The 26,748-nt window shown below is 46.1% G+C and overlaps 3 protein-coding genes and 1 non-coding gene across 6 annotated transcripts in view; 2 read left to right on the forward strand and 2 right to left on the reverse strand.

The window, feature by feature from the left end:
* Window positions 1-3,194, reverse strand: part of LOC103637263 (uncharacterized) — a 72,919-nt gene extending 69,725 nt beyond the window's left edge. For 2 of the 3 annotated variants that reach the window (XR_002264586.3, XM_020543354.3), the window contains exons 1-2: window positions 2,725-3,194; window positions 2,402-2,632 (exon numbers count right to left, since the gene is read on the reverse strand). Coding sequence is in view for 2 of the 3 variants with exons in the window: in XM_020543354.3 (XP_020398943.1) it covers window positions 2,402-2,551 (150 nt within the window). In the remaining variant the exon portion in view is untranslated. The remainder of the gene's footprint in view (window positions 1-2,401; window positions 2,633-2,724) is intronic. The other variant, XM_020543355.2, reaches the window with a different exon arrangement.
* Window positions 3,164-4,422, forward strand: LOC111589983 (uncharacterized). The gene is made up of 2 exons (XM_023300923.2): window positions 3,164-3,325; window positions 3,469-4,422. Exons 1-2 carry the CDS (start codon window positions 3,278-3,280, stop codon window positions 3,949-3,951), a joined length of 531 nt encoding a protein of 176 aa, XP_023156691.1. The 5' UTR covers window positions 3,164-3,277; the 3' UTR covers window positions 3,952-4,422.
* Window positions 4,423-6,891: 2,469 nt separating this feature from the next.
* LOC103635867 (uncharacterized) lies at window positions 6,892-7,918 on the forward strand. Its single transcript, NM_001362851.1, has one exon. It carries the CDS (start codon window positions 7,000-7,002, stop codon window positions 7,756-7,758), a length of 759 nt encoding a protein of 252 aa, NP_001349780.1. The 5' UTR covers window positions 6,892-6,999; the 3' UTR covers window positions 7,759-7,918.
* Window positions 7,919-9,267: 1,349 nt separating this feature from the next.
* On the reverse strand, window positions 9,268-9,340 carry TRNAK-CUU (transfer RNA lysine (anticodon CUU)). Its single transcript has one exon. It is a non-coding gene; the product is annotated as a tRNA-Lys (tRNA).
* Window positions 9,341-26,748: the final 17,408 nt, after the last annotated feature.

A 26,748-nucleotide genomic window follows, 5' to 3' on the forward strand; every position in this document is an offset into this window, starting at 1 on the left:
CTCGCAGGCCTCGTGCTTATTGGACATCTATAGCCTGACCCATCTGGTCACATGTACCCTCTCCCTTCTATCTTCCCGTGGAGTAGTAGGCTGGTAGCATCATTGTAGGTGGGAGGAACAGAGCATATATCTCATGACCCATTTCAAATAGAGTGGAGAAAGTTGAGCGTAAAGAGGCATATATGTTTGTCACCAGATACATCTCGTGAGCCTAGCTAGCTTCCAGATGGCTACGTTTTTATCGCGAATTGTGCGTATGGCCAGATAATAAGAGCAACCACTTGTGCGTATATATGCTGTATGCATGTAGCATATTGATGTTTGCTAGCTTACGACAGTATAGCTTATCACACGTATACATTTCCTTCCTGTGCACAACAATAAATATACCAAGCAATTATTATTATGTGCTTTCATGTCTGTATTTTAGACGAAAGGTTTTATGGGAACTGTATTGTGTATTTTCCATGTGGAATCTAAAGCCAGCCCAGTTTTTCCTTGACCATGGATTCAACATAATCTTGACCACCTTTGTGATGTCGCTGTACACCTACCACTACTACTAGGAGCCTAGCAGGACAATTAGCTGCTTTTAGGACTACCGAGATTCGGCACAATCTTGGCTACCTGCTTTTGTCACACTCTCATAGTACCAGGAGTTTAATTCACCTACTTATAGGACTATCATACTATCATGATACATTGATACTATGCATGGGGCGTATTTGAGAAGGGTTGCAGACTTTATGATTTTATTTGGGACTAGTTTTGAAACGCAAATCGTCTTTGAGATTGAAGAGAATTGGAGAGGAAATTAGTTAATTTTTACCTTAATCTCCTCCAATCCTGAAGGGGATTTGAGGTTCTCAAATCAGCCCTTGATGTGGTTCTGCTTTCACACATCTACCGTTTTATGTTTATGCAGCTTTGGGTTTTATTCATCCTCTTTCTATAGTTTCTTGGCTAGGGCATGCATGTCAGGATCAATAGTGGACATGGTATTACATACTGAATATGGATATGAGATAATTTGAAAAAAAGAACATCTGAATATTTTTAGATAGACACAGACAAAGTCACTAGAAGTTGAATTACAATAATATCTGTATATTATTTCTACTACTACTAAAAGGTTTACTGTAGCCATAAATCGTCAGACTAATGGAAATGACATGTTCCTTTTTACAAGTTGCCATTTGAATCCTTAACTGAAACGGTCAAACGAGCTTGTTCGGTTACATCAAAATCCATTTTAAATTGGAGGGGACTAGACGTGGGTTTCAATCTATAGCAAGTCTAAATTCTTCATAATTATTTTTAATACCTTCCAATCCATGAGGCATATATACGAGCAACAAGCCCTTTGGTGTTTAAACTTTTACCCATCTTTGCCTTCTAGGATATTTTGGCTTTAGTAAAAAAGCAGCCGTCTTAGAGCAGCACAGCTACGTATACACGTTTTAGAAATTATCAAATACGGCATATCAACTAATAGTGTTGGTATGAGTTAAACAACTCCAGCGTGTGAACTCGATCACTTTCTAGGCTCAGATGAATCCCATGTGTTAATAAATAAAATATCTCATCACCCTCGTAACTTTCTCTTTCTGCGGTTAATCTGTGTTATTAGGACAAAACATATCGCTTCACTTATATGATTAGGTTTGGGTGCAAAATGGAGCACCAAAAACTAAGGTGGTGAGACTGAGACCAACCCTAGAATCGTATATGTTCTGCTGGCACCACCCTCTAGCACCTAATGCAATGCTGCAGCTAGCTAGCTACTCTCTAATAACACTTGCTTCTAAACAGGTCCTTAATTAGAGAATGGAAGTGTTATAATGTGAGAGTTGCTTCTACGACAATAGTCTTATCTATGCTAAGAAACTGTGTAGTGCAATACTGCAATATGGTTGGCGTTTCTGCTGCAATATAGCTAGTCTCCCGTGCGTTCGATGTTCCACGTGTTTTTTTTTCTCATTCTGCATGCCATGCCAGCATGTGATTTCTGAAGGACGGGATGGGATGTTGTTTGTGCCGATACATGGACCTGCTTTATTTCCCTATTGCTCTTCGCTAGCGTCCAATTAATTGCAGGAGATCCATGGATGCGACCTCCATGCCAGTTGGGACACCGATCTGATGATTCTCATCATAGTCTCTTCTCCGATCGATCCTATATGCTACTAGTGGCCGGGGGTTGTTCTTGGTGTCTACTAGGTGTTGGTGTCATCGTAGATAGGCCAGCCAGTCATCGCCATCGGCGAAAGCTTCGCCTCGGCGTGCAGTGGCACGCAGCGCGTACAGTAGGGCAGATGAAGGAGGACGATGGATGGAGTGGTCTGAAAAGAAAAGAAAAAAAGAAAGGAAAGAGATGAATGAACAGGGAAAAGTCACTTACCGTCCTGCGGCAGGAGATGAGGTTAGGCCCTGGAGCTCTGTCATGGCACAACGCCCCCGCCGGCGATGCGCATCCCGTGAGCCGCTCACAGGCGCGCGATTTGGACACCCGGCCCCGCTGCTCGATCCATGCATGCATCCTCCGATCCATCCTCGTCCAGCAGCTGGCTGCTCGATCCCCAACTGTACGCGTATGCACGCCAATGGCAGAGACGACAGCCGATCGATGAATCTGCAAGAGGGTTGCAAGTGTGTGTACGTCAGTACTCACGACAGATAATCACTGATCGTTCGGAAGATCGACATCGTGGCGTTGCACTTTACCGGACGAATAAAGCTAGGAGCAAAGATCTGTAGATCAAATCAAAGCGAACAGGGGATATTTCGATCCCGTGGGGAAGAGACGCACTTTTGGCGAGAGTAACAATCTCCTGGCCCTAGTTGCTCGAGCGTCGTCAGGAGGTTCTTCCCCTCTCCCTTTTCCGCACACAGGATTTGCAGCTAGAGAGACGGAGCCGATTTTCCTGTGATACTACTACTACTCAGATACTGTGGGCGCGGGACCAACCCTGCCGCCGGCGCCGCGCCTATAAATAGGCCCCCCCGGCCGGGGAGGCGTCGCCACCCACAGCCGCCCAGCCCGTGCGCGCACGACAGTACAATTAAGTAGGTGTACGTGTGAGTGATAGCCATAGCCTAGCTACCCGTGCGAAGTGGCTAGCTGACTGATCGCTCAGGCTAACTGCCTGCCTGCCTCTTCTTCTTGCGGTAGCGGCTGTAAGCACGCGCGACACAGTGTAACAGTCGGTCGGTCGGTTCGGTTAAAAAGAAGAAGCTTCGACGGCAGAGGCCGTTCCGTACGTCGTCGTTGCTCGCAATGCCTTGGCGTCTAGCTAGCAGACAGACGGACGCCGCCGCCCCCACGGTAATGATCGATCGTCGTGTCGATACACGGACACTGCTGCATGCCTATATGCATGCATGCACCGGGCCACCGCCGTAGTTCCAAGCAAGTTAAGTGGCTTGATTTGTACTGTACTGACCTGGACGAGTTGCGTGCTTTTGCAGCGGTGGGGCTCGTCGGAGGGCGGTGACCCGGCGGCGGACGGCGGCGGCGGCGGCGGCGTGGAGGCGCGGAGCGTGCGGTGCGAGTGCTGCGGGATGGCGGAGGAGTGCACGCCCACGTACATCGGGCGCGTGCGGGAGCGGTTCCAGGGGAAGTGGGTGTGCGGGCTGTGCGCCGAGGCCGTCAAGGAGCGGCAGGCGCGGGAGCCCGCGCTCGGCGTGGGCGGCGCCGTGGCGGCGCACGCGGCCATGTGCGAGCGCTTCAACTCCACCGTCCGCCTCAACCCCAAGCTGTCCCTCGCCAGCTCCATGCGCGACATAGCGCGCAAGAGCAGCATGCGCCGGACGAGCCGGAGGAACAGCATCAACGGCGGCGGCGGCGGCGGCGGCGGCGGCGGCGGCGGCGGCGCCACCGCCACGCCGCTGTCCGCATGCGGCTGCGACAAGCTCAGCCGCTCCAGCAGCTGCGCGCTCCCCTACGTCTGACACCGGAGAGCATGCGCGAGCGCGATCGGCCTCGACGGTGGCGGCGGCGGCGGCATGCTGCGTCTGCGCTGCTGCCTGCTACTTTACGGCCGGGGGCCTTTATTATTACATATAATACATGCATGCATGGACGCATATATATAGCCCAACGTACTATATATATAAGTGTTGTATAGTGGATACGTACCACTGTCACGCGGCCTACATGCTGCCAGCGGGACGCATCATCATGGACATGGTATATATTCAGGTCAGCTACTAGTAGGTAGCATGCACACATCCATGCATGCTACCGACCAGAAGGATATGCATCATAGTTGTACGTACTTTGTACGTATTAGGTAGCATGAACACATCCATATATCCATACTGTTGTATTATACTCCAGCTGCGTACTGTGATGTAAGTATATATATACAAACATACGTTTGTTCTTGTTCGTCGACTTGGTTCGCATCCGATCCAGGTACTATATATTTACATGTTCAACCTCCGTGTCTCTGAGTCGACTTGCTACGTACTGTATGTGCATTTCAGCACAGACCCGGGTTGTGTTGGCGACTTGGTGTTGACTCCAGACATTATGGTCTTACGGAATGAAGCCAGGCTCGCAAAGCGTAACTGGGTCGGGCTCGTATTGGGCCAAGAAACTGAAGAGGAGGCTGTACTGTGGTGGGCCAAAACATGAGGCGTGAAAGAGGATCATAGTCAAATTCTGAGCAGGAGTAACTTGCTATTACTAATAATGGACGAATTGAGCTCAACTCAAAATGTTTTTTGCTCACACACAGCTTATATATGGCCGATATGCCCCGCGCGGCCGCCGGCATGGCCTCAACTTAAGGATAGTGCGGGAGTGTCAGGGCATCTGATATGTCCTCGAGAAAAAAAGTAGTTTGGCACATCATCGTAGTTTAGAGGGGAACATGTGACTTCAGGCAAAAGGAGGGTGATGCTTCTGAAACTGGGCTTACAGCAGCCTATATATACCTTCCATTGACACAGTGTCCTATGAAGAAATTCCAAAATACTTTCAAGGAACAACTGATGCTATTAAAATGTGGTAAATTAATCATGTACTTTTTAATTTTTATATTTTAAGTTAAAAAAATTGTGCCTCACTCTGGGCCCTAGCCCAGGTGCCCACAGCCCTGTATCTTGTGTGTGTACGCTTGATTTGGGCCTATGATTAAGGGTCCGTTCGTTTGTAACGGTTTCAATCCTAGCCTGAACCCTTCCAGGGCAAGGATCAAGTGAATTCAGTTGGTTCACTGAAACCTGGTCACCAGTGAAATTCAGACATGAACGAAAATTGTAGAACATATGATGGTTGTTTGTTTCAAGCAGGAATAGAAACACTTGTTTCACAACAAAACTGATATTATCTCGTGACGTGTAGTTGTCTCGCCTCGCCAAGATTCGATTCGGAGGGGCACGCGACCGGGATTGGTACCGAGCCTGCGAGGGAAGGAGAAACTCTGAACCGAAGCAGATTCGTTTTTAATTCGGATCGAAACAAACAGTAAGAAATGGAACGACCCAAGTACAAATCGGGCCGATTGTTTCCATCTGGAATGAGGCTTGGAACAGACTGAACCGCCAGAAACGAACACGCCGCCCTAAGTTGGTAGAAGACTCAACAGAAACTCTTCCACGGAGAGCCTAACCTTATCAGAATCTTTATTCACTTGCAAACTAACCCGTGACAAAATATGATTGAGGGCATATTTGTAAAGACGAGCACCAAAAAACTAGAGCAGGAGCATCTAAATTAGGTTGATTAGGAAACCTTATGGTGAAAACCTAGACTCTAGTACTTGGAACAAAGAAATGAGTGGGGGCATGTGCCCTCACTCGGTCCTACTTATTGATTACAGTAACAAGACACCGGACAAATTGAAGTGTGGCTGGACATGTTTGGTTGAGACTTTACCTTATGCAAGTTTGACCAATTTGACAAGTGTTTAGTTCACAACTGAACTTTTGCAATATTATTGTAGATTCCATATATCATAGAGTAAAAAGGTATGGTAAAATTCTTTTAGAGCTAGTTTGAGAAACCCATTTTTCCAAGGGATTAATATTTTTTCAAGGAAAATTAATTCATTTTCCTTGGGAAAATAGGGTTCCAAACTAGCTCTTAGTCATAGCAAATAAATGTGGCTCCAAATTTTCTACCACACTTCTATGACCTGGCAGACTTACCTATTTTGAGTCGTGGTAAATTGTAGCTAGAACCAAACACGCTGAAAATTCTGCCCAACAGACAGGTCTGTGTAATCTCTTGCTGATCAGTCACTCACTTGGTCATCACCCCGGCGGGCACCTGTCGCCGTTATGGGTCTAGATCCAGACAGACTTCAATGAGCCAAGCAAATATCTGGCTGAAGCTTACACTCCCCAGGAAAAAAAAACAGTATCCAAATTGTGGAGCCATACACGCAATGCATGTTTTACATGCCTGGATTTAGGAGTAGACATTTGTAGAGTTAGTTGCACACAACTTTCAGCAAGAATCTGAGTCGTTATTGCTTAACAAACTGTATCGAGTATGACAGAAACTTCGAGCTGTACTGTGCATGAGCAATATACTTGGGGAAGCGAAGAGTATTTTTGTAATCGTGTTTTTATTACATCAAAATTGATTCAGGGTTTTGTTGAATCCTGAGGGAGTGTAGGCTCGTATGATTAGGGATGGAGGCTACCACGTTGACGGGAAGATCAGTCGGGGCTGCACAAATCGAGCCTGCTGCACTTCTGCCTGGAAGAAGAAAATGCTTGTTGAGCAGAGAATTAACTTTTTAAAATGGCAACAAAGAAGGTGGCGGATGTGGCGCACGAGCGCCGTATAACAATTTGAAACGGCCACCGTTAATGTCGCCTCCTGCTGCCTTTAAATACCTTTCCCTCCCACCTCCTCTCCAGTCATTCGTTCCATCCCTTCACCACACACACACCGTCGATTCCTGGGCGACAAGGCCACACACGATCGCCGGCAGTTTCCGAAACGAGAAAAAGGAAGAAACAGGAGGCGAGAGATCGAGATCGATGAGCAGCGGTCAGTCGTCGCCAACGGAGGCAAGCGGTGGACCGCCATGCCCCTCCAAGAAGCTGTGGCGCGGGGTGCAAGCCGTCTACCTCGTCCTCGTCAAGAAGCACCAGCCGAAGCTCGCGGCGCTCGGCGTCCACATGCACCGCCTCCTCTCCAGCAGCAAGCGCCGCCGCCGCCTCGCCGCGCGGGGGCGGGAGCAGAACCCGGCGCTGACGTACATGTCGTGCCGGTCCATGGACCCCGCTGCCGCGGTGGTGCACCCGTATCCGCACGGCCACGGCCGCGCGTCGTCGAGGCTCGCGGCCCCGTCGTCCCTGTCGTGCCGGTCCTTGGACCCCGCCGCCGCCGTGCGCAGCAAGTACCAGTACCGTCCCCGCGAGGTGGAGTTCAGCTGCAAGAGCACGCCGATGCACACGCGCCGGCGCCGCCTGCGCCTGCATCAGAGCCGCGGCCACCCGTCGGAGCCGGAGCCGGAGCCGGAGCGGCACGTCTCGGCCGCGGCGGTGACGAGGCTGTTCGCGCTCATGGACGACGTCGAGGTCGAGGAGGCGGCGGACGGCGATCTGGGGCTGGGCCTGGACGCCCCGGCGCCGCGTCAGGTGCGGATCACGGACTCGCCGTACCTGGCGAGGGAGGAGGACAATAACGAGGAATTGAGGAGCGCGGTGGACAGGCGCGCCGGCGAGTTCATCATGTGGTTCCACGAGCAGCTGCGGACGCAGCAGCAGCACGGGCAGCTGGGTCAGATAAGGTAGGGGCGCAGAAGAGAAGCAGTGCCATTGCCGCCTCTAGTCTAGTCTTATGGTTTTGTTGTGATTGTGATTATTAGTCATGTATGCATGGATTACGTGTATTAGATAAGGGTACATTCCTTGGAGGAGATGCGAACATTTTCATACGGCAGTAGTACTTTTTTTTTCCTTTCATGTATATGAATTGCAGTGCTTGATTTTTTTTATTTATTTTTTGCTACCTTCAAGATCGACTTGAACAATAATGAACACAACACTCGTTGCATTGGACTTGTTTGTCATTCTTTCAGTTTTTCTTATTAGGACTTGCTACTTGGGTTCTACGTTTCCATGCATATATATATAGGTGAGGGCTAAATGTGTGCTGAAATAAACGCATTTTATTTGTGTTTAGGATTGCCGGCCCGATGGAGGAGTTGAGTGGGCTCGGTTTGGTTCCGGTGTTGTGGAAGAAAACCGCAGTTTTAATTTGCAGTCAATTTTGTCGCCTATAAATAATGCTGGTGTTGCAGAGGAAGCCGCGTGCATGCTTTCCTGAATGAAATTTGCATTGCACTGGAATTTGTGTCGGCTTCAGGGTAACCCACGTACGTTGGTACGACACATAAACAACAGCAAGTGAACAAGGCACTGCCTCCGTTGATCATTTCCGATCTGCGATCCCTAGCTAGCATTTGAGCACCAACCAAGTGAGGAAATAATTGAGCAGGTTTGGAGAAAGAAATTCAGGGCTTTGGAGAGGAAGAATTTGCACGATATTTGGCCCAAGTCGTGAACCAGCACACGTCGCGTCAACCATCGTTGTCGCTACCTATCGCCAGCATCATTCATTTCGTTGCAGAGACGCGCCACCAGGCACAGTTCAACCTTGGCTGCCTCCCAGTCCCAGGAGTTGATGAGCGGAAAGGGATCGGCACAACTGGATACCGCGCAAGCTAGGACGCGTTGCTCTCGGCACGCGCTGGGCCGGAACGCGGTCTCGGACGCAAAAGCGAACGGCTAGACAGACACGACACGACCCGACCCGACCCAAACCCGGGATGAAGAAATGCCATTCAAACAGCCACCACAAAGCAATCCTAGCTTGTTCGAAAGCAACGTCCGAAATCTGCAACTGGTTCCAGTTCCAGATTTGCTCCTGCTGCGTTTCATAGAAATGCCGCGCAACAGCATCGGGTGCAGCTGGCTGGAACTCAGAACCAGGGACCAGCGCGTAGCAGATTACAGTTGCTCACGGTGTCTGCACCATTTTCTAGGGCGGAAATGTTCGCATGTGGTCCTGTCATCCATCCGGCCTGGCCACCGAGACGTCGGTCGGACCTGCTGTTCTACTACCCGGGCCAGCCTTACAGCTCCTGGCGGATAAATAGAACGACGCCGCGACGACCGGGAGCCGGAGGAGAGGGACGAGGGCGGCGGAGGATGCCTTCTCTTCTCTCCGCTGGGAAAATTCAAAAGGTTCAAAGAACAGGAAAAAAAATAAAAGTTGAAAGAAAATTCAAAAAATCAAATCGCCCACCGTGGGGCTCGAACCCACGACCACAAGGTTAAGAGCCTTGCGCTCTACCGACTGAGCTAGACGGGCATTTTGCTTTAGAGCATTACACAAGGCTATTAGTTCAATACCGCACCTGTATATTACAGTGAAAAAAAGCTATGTGAATATCTATATAAACGATAACAAAAAACAGTACGTATACATTCTACCCTTTCTATAAAATTTTAATAGTTATAATCTATTTTATATTAATAATAGTATCTTTAATATAACTTAACAGCTCTTGGTAGTAACTCAACATTTTTTTATAAGCATATATCAAACTAAATATTATAATTTCGATAGTTTTTTTTCTGTTGCAAAGTACAGAAATATTTATCGACAAATATATTTTAGATACTATCTGTCTCTCCGTACAATCAAATATCGAGTCTTGTGGCTTTTTTTAGGCTCTATACAAATATGTAGTTTTAATAGCCAACTAAAGTTGGTATCGTGTTAGTTGTGGACATGTCAATGATTAAGACTGCAGAAAGAACGGGATAGAACAAACCGGAACGGAGGTACTTGTGTAAAACAAAGTCGTTCACGTCGGACGGCTACATAAGCTGACGCGCAAGTGTTAGCGTCCATGGAGGAGCTGGAAGAATGCTGAATGGAGAAGTGGATCACGGGACGGCTCCCAGGAGAGCCCAGCGAGTGAGACGGCCCAACATCCGTTATTCGGGAGATGAGTGGTCCAAGTGAATTTGGAGCCCAAGTGGCCCTGTAAACACATACGTGTAATAAGGTGACTTGGCCGAGGGGAAAGACCTCAGACCACGAACAGAACTGAACCAGAACACGGCTGTGACGACGGCGGCGATCAGTTTTGACGCTGGCCGGAGTGAAACTGTGAGCGTGATATCGTGAGTCTAACATCTGGTATTCGGAGCGAGGCTGGAGCCCACGCACGACTACTTCACCCGAGCTCAGGCGAAGGGCGTAGCAATGGCGCCGCCGCGGAACGAAGACCCGATGGCGCAGATCATGGCTAAAATTGAGGAAGGTAACAAGGAGACCCATCGGCGTATGGAGACCGTCCAAGCCTCCCTGGCAACAGTTGAGGCGACGATGAAAGGCATGATAAAGGAACAAGGTGAATTCCGGAAATGGCGACCGGAGGTGGAGATGAAGGTCACGGAGGTGGCAGAGGCGTTGAAGACAATCCAGGCAAAGGTGGATCAATTCGGACCATCATCATCGACGGAGCCCCTTCCTGACGGGAAACAAACGAAGAAGGGTGTGCCGATCTCCGTTCAACTGGAGATCCCGCCGGTCGACGCGACGAACGGGCAATTTCGCCACCGCTTTGCTGAAAACCACCGGAGGCCGGGTGTTGAGGAGAATCTCCGAACACCCGCTCCGGTCGGAGGTATGCCAATCCCTCCTGAGACCTTTACTCCGTTCTTCGATTGGGGATCATTAGGCCGGAACTCAGTAGCCAATTGGTCACAGATGAGTGGCCCAACTATGCCCAATATGGTGTTCCCTGTTTTTTATGGATCCAACCCAAAGCTCTGGAAACACAGATGCGAGACCTATTTTGATTTCTATGCTGTGCCTTTTGAGAAATGGGTTAGAATTGCTACTATGCATTTTGAGGGTCCTGCCATGTATTGGGTTCAGTCTATGGAGCACAGAATCAGGGAACTGAGTTGGGAAGCGCTCTGTGCTACGCTGAACACTAGGTTTGGTAGAGATCAGCATAACCTGCTTATTAGACACTTCTATCACATCCACCAAACCAACTCAGTAGCTGAATATGTAGAACAATTCGACCAGCTTATGCATCAATTATTAGCCCATGAGAACCACCTCACTTCCACTATGATCACTGGTCGGTTTGTAGATGGGTTGAAAGACGAGATTAAAAGTGCTGTAATTATTCAGCGTCCATCCGATTGGGATACTGCTTGTTCCCTGGCTTTATTGCAGGAGGATGTGCTGCTGCACTCGGGGCGAAGAGATGGTCGAAGAACTGAATTTGGTGCTTATTCCAGCCGACCGTCAGTTAAGCCAACGCCTATGCCACTACCCTTACCACCATTGGGGGGCAACAGGGCGGTGAGCAACACTGAAGAACGTCGAGGCCATGGACCACAACAAGGCAGAAGAGATGAGGGCAAGCTATCAGCTCTGAAGGCGTACAGAAAGGCTAAAGGACTGTGTTTCAAGTGTGGGAACAAATGGGGCTATGAACACCGCTGCTCAACTAATGTTCCTCTGTACTTGGTGGAAGAAATGTGGGAATTGGTTGTCAATGAAGAGGAGAAGCTGGAGGACTGTATCGGGGACAGTAAGGAAACTAATGAAGACAGTGTGCTAGCATTGTCTGCTGCTGCTGCTGAGGGTGGTGAGGGCAGCAGGACTATCCGACTTTGGGCTTCAGTTTATTGTCAACAATTGCTGGTGCTAGTAGATTCAGGCAGCTCTGCTAGTTTTCTGGGAAGTCACTTGATGAATGTCTTACCAGGGATTCAGCTGTTGACCAAGCCAATGCAAGTTAAAGTAGCAGATGGGGGAATTCTTTGGAGCCAACACTGGTTGCCAAACTGCAAATGGTTGTGTGGAGGCACCACTTTTACAACGGATTTCAAATTCATTCCCCTAGGGGGTTACGACATGATTCTTGGCATGGACTGGCTAGAACGCCACTGTCCTATGTCAGTTCACTGGGCTGCAAAATGGATGGAGTTTGATTATGATAAGAAGAGAGTTCACGTGCAGGGTGTGTTACCAAAGGTTCAGACCTGTTACAGCCTGAACGGGGAACAGTTGGGTTTCATGATAAAGCAAGAAGCAGTGCAACATTGGTTGGAATTGCAGACTGTAACTGAATTGATTGTTAAAAATACCCCAGAAGCTGTGCAGAAATTATTGGAACAATATCAGCACTTGTTTCTCCGGCCAGACAGCCTGCCACCGAAAAGACAGGTTGACCACGCCATTGAATTGTTACCTGGAGCACAACCATTTAGGCTTCGACCTTATCGGTACACCTGTAATACTCAAAAGTGAAATAAAGGGATTGATATAATCTCAATAGCTTGTGGCCTCTACCATTCATCACATGTGATCAACACTAGTTAAAAATTTGATAATTTGAACAAAGAAACACATAAATAACCTGTGCATCATGCTGGATCTTTTTTTGTGTGCATTTGTGTGACAATATTACAGTAATGCAAAAAAATGTTAAATATCCAAATGGGGAAATTAAATCCTAAAATAGATTATAGAGTTGGAAAAGAAGAATGGAAATACTATGTGACTAAAAATGGTATAAAAATATATATGATAGAACATATTATTTCTGTATTGAGATTTGAATTTGTATAATTAATTCAAAGTTGAACCTCATAACAATAATCAAATTCAAACTTGAGATTCAAAAGAAAAAAAAGAAAATAGGAAATATAAAAAGGAAAAAGAGTAAAACCCTAATTGGGCCGCAGACTCCCATTTCGGCCCACTAGGGCTTTCCAGCGCGCGCAGCCCATCTCTCCCGCGCCCACTCCTCCTTTCACTGGCAGATGGGGCCCGCATGTCAGCCCTTCCCCCTCACGCCCTCATCTCTTCACTGCTGCGTGGGGCCATTTCGTCAGGGCTCCCATCTCCGTCGCAACAGACTCGCGCGGACTCGCCCTGTTTCTCTTCCCGTAAGAATCGCGCGCCGTGGTTGACCTCGCCGTTCGGTGCGTGGGTTGTTGCGCCAGCCGCACAAGAGTTGGGTCTGGCACCCAGAGATAAGTACCGCCGCTGCGTTTCTCGCGCAAGCCCAGGGAGTTCTTGCCGTGCGCTTAGCCACCGTTGCCGCCGACCCTGCGTCCTGGCATTACCTCGCGATAGCCGCCGTCGAGCCATCCTTTCGGTCCAGGGTGCTTCGGATCCACTCTCTGTCGGTAATCCCAAGCTCGTCGGGCGGAATTGGCAACTGAGAGCCCACGAAATTGTCGCTGCCATTGCCGCGGAGTCGACCAACGCCGCACCAGTGATCCCCTCGGCCCTCCTCGACGGTAACTTTCCCCTCTCTGGATTGCAGATCATTCCTTGGTAGATAGGAGCCCACACCGCTCCGCGCTTGAAAACGTCTAATCCTTGTAATTGCTCGTCGGAACGATTTGCTCCGCCGTGTGTTAAACCGCACTGTGGGCCGTGGATCTGCGCTGTGGGACAAGGGAAATTGTGAGGCGAAATGGGTTCGGGAGGTCGCGAATCTCGCGAGAGCCAGGCGAATTTGTGTTTGGGCGCTCGGGTTGGCCGGATTGGTGAGCTCCGGTGATCCCGCCGCCGTGTGCAGTGACTGATTGGGGTGGCTTGGGTTGGGTGAAGGCGAAGCTTGCGTGGCCGTCGGATCAAGATCTGGCGGTCACAAGCTCATACCGGTTCAACGTCCAGATCTAACCATCGATCTCAATCGGGCGGCTGAAACAAGTCTAGGTTAAAGGAAAGATCTCTACCATTGGCCTCCGATCCGACGTTAGGAATCGTGTACCGGTTCACTTAAAGTCCTGATCTGATCTGGGCCGCTCAGATCAGATCGTGCAGCCGAGATCTAACCGTACCCTTTCGCGCTGGCACTTTTATTAAAGAGCCTCTCGGTTTCGCTAAAATCAACCCGCCGTCCATTAGTCACTATGCACTGTGTCTCGGGTTTCTTGCCCCGAGGCCCCTGGGTTCTCTGGAAATAGTGCGCCCAGTCCAGAGCTTATTTAAACTGTATAAATGAATTAGAAATTGAATATTTAATATGAAAAGAATTGCTAGAACTTATAAAATTCATAGAAAATTCATCTCTGGTCCAAATTGAGCCATTCCACTTTCTAAATTTTTGTAATGTAATTCTCTATCACTTAGAGTCTCTGTTTTGTCATGAAAACAGTAAGAAAATTTATTTCCCACTTAATCCTATTTAAAACACATGAAACCTTTGAAAATTCATAACTTAAAATCTATAACTCGAAAAATTATGATTCCTGTTCCTAGAATTTTATTTTAATATGTAGAATATCTCTGTGTATTTTGTTTATATGTTTGGTGTAATGTTAATTTCTCTATATGGACTGTGCTTGTTTATATTGTGGCGAGTAAAAGAGCCCGTGACTGAGGATCCTGGTGAGCAGCAGGTTGAAGTAGCTGAGCAGGAGCTCATTGAAGGCAAGTTGTGCCCTTGACCACTTTTTACCCAATAATGTTCTTTAATATCACTTATCCATGCATAGGTTAATTTTGATGGGACCCAATAGGTCACCCTAGATTGTTTATCTCATTACCTTGTTTACCCCTGAATCACTTGGGTAGTTTGCTATTGCTTTACATGGTTTTGGGATAATCATTTATTATATCTATGTTCCAATTATTCTTGTTATTCTATTTATGTTCATGTCAAGTTCATTAATGTTAATTGGAACATAGAGCTTAACTTGAGAACCACGTGCCACCACAAGGGTTTAATGGGACGCCCTTGGCTGACTAATTAGGAAAACTAGTGGAAGACTACCTTACCCGAAAGGGGCAAGGGCAGTAGGGGAGTGGTCAGTGTAGGGAGGTCCCTGGTTGATTTTGCTGCGATGGCGGTCAGCCAGGAACCCTGCATTGGAACTTCCTATAAACTGTAGCGGGTTTTCGGAAGCTAGTGGAACTTTGTAAAGGCCTCGTAGTGTTGCCCTGCCGCGCTTCCTAGGTAGAGGTGTATGGGATTCGCGACCCCTTGGCAGATGGGTAACATGACTTGTGGGTAAAGGGTACAACCTCTACAGAGTGTAAAACTGGTATACTAGCCGAGCTCACGGTCATGAGCAGCTCAGGACTCTCTGATGATTAAATTATGGAACCTAAACTCAATTTGTCATTTGCATATGCATGGGTTTATTATTAATTTTGTTCTATTATTTATTAAGGTTTGGTATTCACTTACATCTAGTAATTGCTAATAAAATTTTGACCAACTGCTTAAAAGCAATGCTCAGCTTTAACCATTCTCTTTGATAAGCCTTACACTCCATGAGCTCCCACCTTTGGTGAGTTCATGTCACATTATTCCCCACAACTTGTTGAGCGATGAACGTATGTGAGCTCACTCTTGCTGTCTCACACCCCCCACAGGAGAAGAGCAGGTGGTTCAGGAGGAGCCACAAGGCGAGGAGTATGATCTGATCTAGGTGGCGTTTCTCAGTTGACATTGGCGCCAACGATCCTTAGTTTGTTTTATATTTATTCTTTTATTTTGTAATAAGTCTTCCGCTATGTAATAAATACTCTGATGTGTTGTGACATTTATCTCTATACACTCTGTTATTATATATGTTGTCTTCTTGGCGCATGTATGAGATGCACCTGGCTTTGTCCCTTAAAGCCGGGTGTGACAGAAGTGGTATCAGAGGAAATGTTGACTATAGGACGAAACCTAGATAGAAATGGACATCCCTTACCTCCTTATCTTATTCTGATTCATTCTATACTTACCTTACTCTGATTCTCTCTATACTTATCTTGATCCTGTCTCACCTTCTACTGTTCTCCTCTGATTATTCTTATCTTTTCTACTTCAAGACAAGATGGATTTCACACTTTGGAATCCTATAACTATGAACTTTTTCAGAGATAGGGAACCTAAGACGAAATTAAAACTATTTTCTCTATTAAAAAATGTTGGTTGATTGTTCTGATGATCAATGCCTGATTTGCTTCTTTGATTGATTGAAACATTATAGTTGGGCATCTTAGCATGTACCACCATAAGGTAATGTATTAGCTTTAGTAGGTAACACACTAATCTACTTAGCTAATAAATCCCACATAGTAACATTCCTCGTAATTACTCGCCTTGTCTACAATTCTTCCTTTCTTACCCCGTATTTCTAACCCAGATGGACTACCCCTATAGTGTTAGAAGAGAGCACTATATACATGATCCTTGGTATGTCATGGTTAAGAAAGGCAAAGACAGTTTATACACTGCGCTAAGGGAACCGTAGAACTCACCAGTTCCAAAGGAGAAAGATTTGAAGTTGGAATTGCAGTAACTACCGCCACCAGACTAGCGACATTTTTAGTAGATGGGAAGTTTGTTGGTGTCAACATCCATGTGGTTAGAGATTTTCTGGATGTCTTCCCAGAAGAGTTAAAGGGACTGAAGAAGCAGTTAACGGAATTACAAGAGGCTGGGTACATACGTCCGAGTTCCTCACCTTGGGGAGCACCGGTCTTGTTTGTACAGAAGAAGGATGGATCGCAGCGGATGTGTGTGGATTATAGATCTCTTAATGATGTTACGGTGAAGAACAAGTATCCATTGCCCCGTATTGAGGATTTATTTGATCAGATGAGAGGTGCTAGAGTATTCTCGAAGATTGATCTCCGATCCGGTTACCATCAGATGAGGATTAGGCCATCGGATATTCCCAAGACGAATTCCTTGACCCGATATGGTTTATATGAGTTTACTGTTATGTCGTTTGGATTAACCAATGCACCAGCTTATTTTATGAACTTAATGAACAAGGTGTTTATGGAGTATTTGGACAGATTCGTCGTGGTATTCATAGACGATATTCTCATCTATTCCAAGAGTGATAGCGATCACGAGGAACATCTGAGGATGGTGCTACAGAAGCTACGAGATAACCAGCTATATGCCAAGTTCAGCAAGTGCGAGTTTTGGATTGGCGAGGTGCCATTTCTTGGTCATATTATTTCTAATGGAGGAATTTCAGTGGATCCTGCTAAGGTTAAGGAGATAATGGAGTGGAGAGCACCCACTATAGTTACTGAGATTCGGAGTTTCTTGGGATTAGCAGGCTATTATCGGAGATTTATTGAAGGATTTTCTAAGATTGCTAAACCTATGACTTCGCTTTTGGAGAAAGGAAGAGAATTTAAGTGGGACGAGAAGTGCCAAGACAGCTTTGATCAATTAAAGAAAAGATTGATGTCGCCACCAGTATTGGTTATGCTAGACCTACAGAAAGGATTTGATATCTATTGTGATGCATGTGGCCAAGGCTTAGGATGTGTGCTCATGCAGGAAGGACATGTGATTGCCTATGCTTCTCGTCAGTTACGCAAACATGAATTGAACTACCCCACTCATGACTTGGAATTGGCAGCCGTTGTGCATGCGCTTAAGATTTGGAGACATTATATCATGGGGACCAAGTGCCAAGTGTACACGAATCATAAGAGTTGAAGTATATATTCACTCAGAAGGATCTCAACCTTGGGCAACGCCGTTGGTTGGAGCTTATTAAGGATTATGATTTAGAGATTCACTATCACCCGGGCAAGGCAAATTTGGTTGCAGATGCCTTGAGTCACAAGGAGCATGTTCATTCAGCTGTTGTTGCCCAGCTACCCGATAAGATTGTTGAGGATTTCAGGAGACTTAACCTGGGGATAGTTGCTCATACTGAAGGAGTCACTATTGATGTGGAACCTACTTTGGAGCAAGAAATCCGCAAAGGTCAACTTGACGATGCTAAAATAAAAGAGATTAAGGATCTGATTACTGAAGGTCGAGTTCTGGAATTTACGGAAGATGAGCAAGGCACTGTATGGTTCAAGGACAGGATGTGTGTTCCTGATATTGAAAGCCTTCGAGAGACTATATTGAAAGAGGCCCATGATTCAGATTATTCTATTCATCCTGGTAGTACCAAGATGTATCAGGATTTGAAACGGAAATATTGGTGGTATGGATTGAAAAGAGATGTAGCTGCACATGTGGCTATGTGCGATGTGTGTCAAAGAGTTAAGGCTGAACACCAGAGGCCAGCTGGACTACTACACCCACTGAAGATACCCGAGTGGAAGTGGGAGGAGATTGGTATGGATTTCATTACTGGATTGCCTCGCACCCAGAAAGGATATGATGCTATATGGGTGATTGTGGATAGATTGACTAAAGTGGCTCACTTCATTCCTGTCAAGACTACTTATAAAGGTTCTCAGCTAGCAGAGTTATATATGGCTCGGATTGTGTGTTTACTTGGAGTACCAAAGAAGATCGTGTCTGATCGAGGTTAGCAGTTTACCTCAAGATTTTGGAGAAGCTTTCATGAGAATATGAGTACGAAGTTGAATTTTAGTACAACTTATCACCCTCAGACTGATGGACAGACTGAAAGGACCAATTAAGTATTGGAAGATATGTTGAGAGCTTGTGCCCTTCAGCATGGAGGAAGTTGGGATAAAAGTCTACCATATGCTGAGTTCTCATATAACAATAGTTATCAGGCCAGTCTGAAGATGTCACCTTTTGAAGCTTTATATGGGAGGAAGTGCAGGACTCCTCTATATTGGGATCAGACTGGAGAGAGACAATTCTTTGGGCCTGAATTGATTCAAGAAGCAGAAGAACAAGTTCGTATAATTCGAGAGAATTTGAGAGTAGCTCAAACTAGGCAAAAGAGTTATGCTGATAATAGAAGGAGGCCACTGGAATTCGAAGAAGGAGATTATGTGTATCTCAAGGTGTCACCACTTCGCGGAATGAGGAGATTTAAAGTCAAGGGCAAATTGTCCCCTCGTTATATTGGACCATTCCTGATCTTTAGAAGAGTTGGGGAGATGGCATACCAACTCGAGTTACCTGCTAGTCTATCGGATGTGCATAATGTGTTTCACGTATCTCAACTTAAGAAGTGTCTCCGTGTCCCTGAGGAACAATTACCGATGGAAGAGCTCAGTGTTCAGGGTGATTTGACTTCCCGATCAAGATTTTGGATACTTTGACTCGAGTTACAAGAAATAAGGTGATAAAGATGTGCAAAGTCCAATGGAGTCACCACGGTGAAGATGAAGCAACTTGGGAAAGAGAAGAAGAGCTTCGCATAGATTATCCCCACCTTTTCCCTAGGTCTTCCTAAATCTCGAGGACGAGATTATTTTTAAGGGGGGTAGGATTTGTAATACTCAAAAGTGAAATAAAGGGATTGATATAATCTCAATAGCTTGTGGCCTCTACCATTCATCACATGTGATCAACACTAGTTAAAAATTTGATAATTTGAACAAAGAAACACATAAATAACCTGTGCATCATGCTGGATCTTTTTTTGTGTGCATTTGTGTGACAATATTACAGTAATGCAAAAAAATGTTAAATATCCAAATGGGGAAATTAAATCCTAAAATAGATTATAGAGTTGGAAAAGAAGAATGGAAATACTATGTGACTAAAAATGGTATAAAAATATATATGATAGAATATATTATTTCTGTATTGAGATTTGAATTTGTATAATTAATTCAAAGTTGAACCTCATAACAATAATCAAATTCAAACTTGAGATTCAAAAGAAAAAAAGAAAATAGGAAATATAAAAAGGAAAAAGAGTAAAACCCTAATTGGGCCGCAGACTCCCATTTCGGCCCACTAGGGCTTTCCAGCGCGCGCAGCCCATCTCTCCCGCGCCCACTCCTCCTTTCACTGGCAGATGGGGCCCGCATGTCAGCCCTTCCCCCTCACGCCCTCATCTCTTCACTGCTGCGTGGGGCCATTTCGTCAGGGCTCCCATCTCCGTCGCAACAGACTCGCGCGGACTCGCCCTGTTTCTCTTCCCATAAGAATCGCGCGCCGTGGTTGACCTCGCCGTTCGGTGCGTGGGTTGTTGCGCCAGCCGCACAAGAGTTGGGTCTGGCACCCAGAGATAAGTACCGCCGCTGCGTTTCTCGCGCAAGCCTAGGGAGTTCTTGCCGTGCGCTTAGCCACCGTTGCCGCCGACCCTGCGTCCTGGCATTACCTCGCGATAGCCGCCGTCGAGCCATCCTTTCGGTCCAGGGTGCTTCGGATCCACTCTCTGTCGGTAATCCCAAGCTCGTCGGGCGGAATTGGCAACTGAGAGCCCACGAAATTGTCGCTGCCATTGCCGCGGAGTCGACCAACGCCGCACCAGTGATCCCCTCGGCCCTCCTCGACGGTAACTTTCCCCTCTCTGGATTGCAGATCATTCCTTGGTAGATAGGAGCCCACACCGCTCCGCGCTTGAAAACGTCTAATCCTTGTAATTGCTCGTCGGAACGATTTGCTCCGCCGTGTGTTAAACCGCACCGTGGGCCGTGGATCTGCGCTGTGGGACAAGGGAAATTGTGAGGCGAAATGGGTTCGGGAGGTCGCGAATCTCGCGAGAGCCAGGCGAATTTGTGTTTGGGCGCTCGGGTTGGCCGGATTGGTGAGCTCCGGTGATCCCGCCGCCGTGTGCAGTGACTGATTGGGGTGGCTTGGGTTGGGTGAAGGCGAAGCTTGCGCGGCCGTCGGATCAAGATCTGGCGGTCACAAGCTCATACCGGTTCAACGTCCAGATCTAACCATCGATCTCAATCGGGCGGCTGAAACAAGTCTAGGTTAAAGGAAAGATCTCTACCATTGGCCTCCGATCCGACGTTAGGAATCGTGTACCGGTTCACTTAAAGTCCTGATCTGATCTGGGCCGCTCAGATCAGATCGTGCAGCCGAGATCTAACCGTACCCTTTCGCGCTGGCACTTTTATTAAAGAGCCCCTCGGTTTCGCTAAAATCAACCCGCCGTCCATTAGTCACTATGCACTGTGTCTCGGGTTTCTTGCCCCGAGGCCCCTGGGTTCTCTGGAAATAGTGCGCCCAGTCCAGAGCTTATTTAAACTGTATAAATGAATTAGAAATTGAATATTTAATATGAAAAGAATTGCTAGAACTTATAAAATTCATAGAAAATTCATCTCTGGTCCAAATTGAGCCATTCCACTTTCTAAATTTTTGTAATGTAATTCTCTATCACTTAGAGTCTCTGTTTTGTCATGAAAACAGTAAGAAAATTTATTTCCCACTTAATCCTATTTAAAACACATGAAACCTTTGAAAATTCATAACTTAAAATCTATAACTCGAAAAATTATGATTCCTGTTCCTAGAATTTTATTTTAATATGTAGAATATCTCTGTGTATTTTGTTTATATATTTGGTGTAATGTTAATTTCTCTATATGGACTGTGCTTGTTTATATTGTGGCGAGTAGAAGAGCCCGTGACTGAGGATCCTGGTAAGCAGCAGGTTGAAGTAGCTGAGCAGGAGCTCATTGAAGGCAAGTTGTGCCCTTGACCACTTTTTACCCAATAATGTTCTTTAATATCACTTATCCATGCATAGGTTAATTTTGATGGGACCCAATAGGTCACCCTAGATTGTTTATCTCATTACCTTGTTTACCCCTGAATCACTTGGGTAGTTTGCTATTGCTTTACATGGTTTTGGGATAATCATTTATTATATCTATGTTCCAATTATTCTTGTTATTCTATTTATGTTCATGTCAAGTTCATTAATGTTAATTGGAACATAGAGCTTAACTTGAGAACCACGTGCCACCACAAGGGTTTAATGGGACGCCCTTGGCTGACTAATTAGGAAAGCTAGTGGAAGACTACCTTACCCGAAAGGGGCAAGGGCAGTAGGGGAGTGGTCAGTGTAGGGAGGTCCCTGGTTGATTTTGCTGCGATGGCGGTCAGCCAGGAACCCTGCATTGGAACTTCCTATAAACTGTAGCGGGTTTTCGGAAGCTAGTGGAACTTTGTAAAGGCCTCGTAGTGTTGCCCTGCCGCGCTTCCTAGGTAGAGGTGTATGGGATTCGCGACCCCTTGGCAGATGGGTAACATGACTTGTGGGTAAAGGGTACAACCTCTGCAGAGTGTAAAACTGGTATACTAGCCGAGCTCACGGTCATGAGCAGCTCAGGACTCTCTGATGATTAAATTATGGAACCTAAACTCAATTTGTCATTTGCATATGCATGGGTTTATTATTAATTTTGTTCTATTATTTATTAAGGTTTGGTATTCACTTACATCTAGTAATTGCTAATAAAATTTTGACCAACTGCTTAAAAGCAATGCTCAGCTTTAACCATTCTCTTTGATAAGCCTTACACTCCATGAGCTCCCACCTTTGGTGAGTTCATGTCACATTATTCCCCACAACTTGTTGAGCGATGAACGTATGTGAGCTCACTCTTGCTGTCTCACACCCCCCCCCCCACAGGAGAAGAGCAGGTGGTTCAGGAGGAGCCACAAGGCGAGGAGTATGATCTGATCTAGGTGGCGTTTCTCAGTTGACATTGGCGCCAACGATCCTTAGTTTGTTTTATATTTATTCTTTTATTTTGTAATAAGTCTTCCGCTATGTAATAAATACTCTGATGTGTTGTGACATTTATCTCTATACACTCTGTTATTATATATGTTGTCTTCTTGGCGCATGTATGAGATGCACCTGGCTTTGTCCCTTAAAGCCGGGTGTGACAACACCCCTCAACAGAAGGATGAGATAGAGAAACAAGTCAAAGAGATGCTAGACAGTGGTGTGATTCAACACAGTACTAGTCCTTTCGCCTCTCCAATACTCCTAGTCAAGAAAAAGGATGGGGAGTGGCGTCTATGTGTGGACTACCGGAGATTAAATGCTCATACTGTAAAGAATAGATATCCAATGCCCATCTTCGATGAAATCATTGACGAGCTTGGGGGTGCAGCTATTTTCTCAAAACTTGACCATCGCTCGGGGTATCATCAGATACGTCTGAAGGAAGGCGATGAGTACAAGATAGCATTTCAAACGCACCATGGTCACTTCGAGTATCGAGTAATGCCATTTGGTTTGACTGGAGCACCTGCAACTTTTCAGAACTTCATGAACAAACTGTTGGCACCACTACTTCGGAAGTGTGTTGTGGTATTCCTAGACGATGTTTTGGTGTATAGTGCCAACCTAGATGACCATGTTAAGCATCTAAGGCAAGTATTTGAGTTGCTCAGTCAACAACAATTATATCTGAAACAATCCAAATGCTTGTTTGCTCAAACGCAACTGGAATTTTTGGGACATATTGTAAGTGCTGCTGGAGTAACTACAGATCCCAAAAAGGTGGAAGTAATCCAGAATTGGCCTACACCTACATGTGTGAAGGAGGTGAGGAGTTTTCTAGGCATGGCCGGTTATTATAGAAAATTTGTGGCACACTTTGGTATAATCAGCAAGCCCCTCACAATGCTGCTAAGGAAGGACACCCTATTTGTCTGGACCGAGCTGGCAGACCAGTCTTTCAAGGCACTGAAGATAGCCTTAGCACAAGCTCCGGTTTTAGCTATTCCAGACTTTACTAAGCCATTTATCATTGAAACTGATGCTAGTGGGGGTGGAGTGGGAGCAGTTCTGCAGCAAGGAGGACATCCCATTGCCTATATCAGTAGATCTTTGGGTCAAAAAAACTTGGGATTGTCTACATATGAAAAGGAATGCATGGCCATACTATTTGCTGTGGAGCAATGGAGACCATACTTGCAACATGGAGAGTTTATTATTCAGACTGATCACCAAAGCTTGACCCATCTCGACGATCAGAGACTGTCAACACAGTGGCAGCAGAAGGCCTTGACAAAATTGTTGGGATTGCAGTTTCGTATTCAGTACAGGCAAGGTTGTGAAAATCGAGTTGCAGACGCCCTGTCTCGGCGTCCGAATATGGCCCAAGATGCTACTGATACACAGCTCAACACAGTTTCGACATCAGTTGTGGTTCCGAACTGGTTACGACAAGTTACTCAGGGGTACGAAAATGACTCAGTAGCAAAACAACTGTTGGTCAGTTTGGCCATGGGGGAAAAACAGGAACATTATACACTCACTAATGGTGTAATTCGTTACAAAGGCAGAATCTGGCTGGGCAACAATCAAGTGGTTCAACAAATGGTGATGACAGCACTACACGACAGTGCCGTAGGAGGACACTCCGGTTTTCCAGTCACATACAGAAGAGTTAAAGCTAATTTCGCTTGGCCAGGCATGAAGAAACATATACATGAATTTGTGAGTTCGTGCCAGATCTGTCAACAAGCTAAACCAGAAAGAGTCAAATACCCCGGGTTACTGCTGCCCCTGCCAGTCCCAGAACAAGCCTGGCAAACTGTGAGCATGGACTTCATCTCTGGACTACCTCCTTCCAGCAAGGGCAATTGCATTTTGGTGGTGGTAGACAAGTTCTCGAAGTATGCCCATTTCCTACCTCTATTACATCCTTTCACAACTTTAACAGTGGCTAAGGTGTATTTGTCAGAGGTGTACAGATTGCATGGGCTACCTGCTGCTATCATATCTGATCGAGACCCCATTTTCACTAGTAAGTTGTGGCAAGAGCTCTTCCGTTTAACAGGAACCCAATTGTGTCTCAGCAGCTCCTACCACCCACAAACAGACGGACAAACCGAAAGGGTTAATCAGTGCTTAGAAACATACTTACGCTGTTTTGTACACTCTTGTCCAAAGCAATGGCCCACCTGGTTACCACTTGCTGAATTCTGGTATAACAACTGCTACCATTCATCGCTGGACAGGTCTCCATTTGAGGTTCTTTATGGGCATACACCAACACAGTTGGGATTGTTGCCAACTGACCGATGCACCGTGCTAGATTTGCAGCAATACCTGGAGGACAGGCAACACATGCAACAACAAGTGCGTATGCATCTCCAGCGTGCACAAGAGCGCATGAAGAAGCAAGCTGACCGAGGGCGTACAGAGCGTCAGTTTTCTGTGGGAGACAAAGTTTTTCTCAAGCTGCAACCATATTGCCAGTCCTCGGTAACTGAACGTCTCAACCAAAAAATTGTCGTTTCGTTTCTTTGGGCCTTACACAGTGATTCGGCAAATCAATCCAGTGGCGTATGAGCTCCAGTTACCACCTGGAAGTGCGGTGCATCCAATCTTCCATGTCTCCCAACTCAAGGCGGTGATCCATCCTCGTATACCGGTGAGCTCGTTGTTGCCTGATCTTTCTCACAACCTTCAGGTACCCGAAGTTGTCCTCGACACCAGGCTTCGTCGCCGGGCAGGCAAAGTGCAAACACAGCTGTTGATTAAGTGGAGTGGTTGGCAGCCATCACTAGCTACGTGGGAGGAAGAACAAGACGTCCGTCGGAGGTTTCCCCGCGCTCCAGCTTGGGGTCAAGCTGGTTCTGAAGGGAGGGAAAATGTTAGCGTCCATGGAGGAGCTGGAAGAATGCTGAATGGAGAAGTGGATCACGGGACGGCTCCCAGGAGAGCCCAGCGAGTGAGACGGCCCAACATCCGTTATTCGGGAGATGAGTGGTCCAAGTGAATTTGGAGCCCAAGTGGCCCTGTAAACACATACGTGTAATAAGGTGACTTGGCCGAGGGGAAAGACCTCAGACCACGAACAGAACTGAACCAGAACACGGCTGTGACGACGGCGGCGATCAGTTTTGACGCTGGCCGGAGTGAAACTGTGAGCGTGATATCGTGAGTCTAACAGCAAGAAAATAATTATTGGATTATTTATCATTGTTTTCTACATATTGATAATTATAATAATTTTTTTTCACATATATAGGGCGAATATATTCTAAAGTTTGGCAAGTACCCACATGAAAAATAAACTAAAATTAGAATTTCTCCTCCTCTTTCGTTATATTTTACAACACTCTTCCTATGACAATTACCACACTATTATGCCTCGATAAAAAAAACTCTCAATAGTGTATGTGCTTTATAGAGTTTTTAGGCTAGTTGTTGCTTATGCAGTTGATCAAGATTTTAGCCTAGTATTTAGTGATGTTTACATACCTCTTATCACTTGATGCTTGTATATACTATTGTTTTACTCGGATGGGTTTACAGTCTCACGTAAACCTGATCACGAGCCATTCAACTCGAACAATGCATCGGTTGTGTATGAACCATAATTTTTTAACTGCAATAATTTACGGACCGTGATTTTGGACCTAAAACCTGACCCAAACCTAAAAAATTCTAACCCATGTCAAAATTGGGAGGGACGGGCCAAACCGACCCAACATTTGGCATAGTAAGAGCAACTCCAGTAGTTCTCTAAAAAATAGCTTGCTAAAATCATGTTTAGCAAGTTGCTAAATAGCTATTGGAAGTAAAAAATAACTTAGTCTCCAATAGTTGCTCATATTTAGGAAGTAGTTCGATTTTGAATCTAGCTTTAGCGGCCCTGTCCTTATGAGATCTGCCTGATAATAAGGTTGAGAGCAGAGGATATGAGGGCGGAAGAAAAAAGGTCGGTCGATATGAATTATGGATGAGTGGTGGTCCGGTGACGCAACCTATGAGAAAGTTAGGTTCGACGGTGAAGGAGAAACTTGCGTCATACGTGTTTGACCTAGCTACCTCATTATGCTAGAAAATGAAAAAATAGTGTGTTATAACTGGCTATCTCACTGTATGGGAAAGGTAAAAATAATCACGCTAGTGTGAAGAAATTGACGTCAACTGTATTTAGGGAGTTCCTACCGAGTTGCTAAATGTGGAGAGTAAATAGAGTTGAATAGCAACTAAGTAAATTTAGCAAGTCTATTTAGAGAACCATTGGAGAAGCATTTTTCTGTTCACTTCTTAAATTTAAGATTTAGAGAGTTATTTAGAGAACTATTAGAGTTGCTC

This window comes from Zea mays, chromosome 8 (assembly GCF_902167145.1).
Source record: "Zea mays cultivar B73 chromosome 8, Zm-B73-REFERENCE-NAM-5.0, whole genome shotgun sequence".
In the NCBI taxonomy this organism is placed as follows: Eukaryota; Viridiplantae; Streptophyta; class Magnoliopsida; order Poales; family Poaceae; genus Zea; species Zea mays.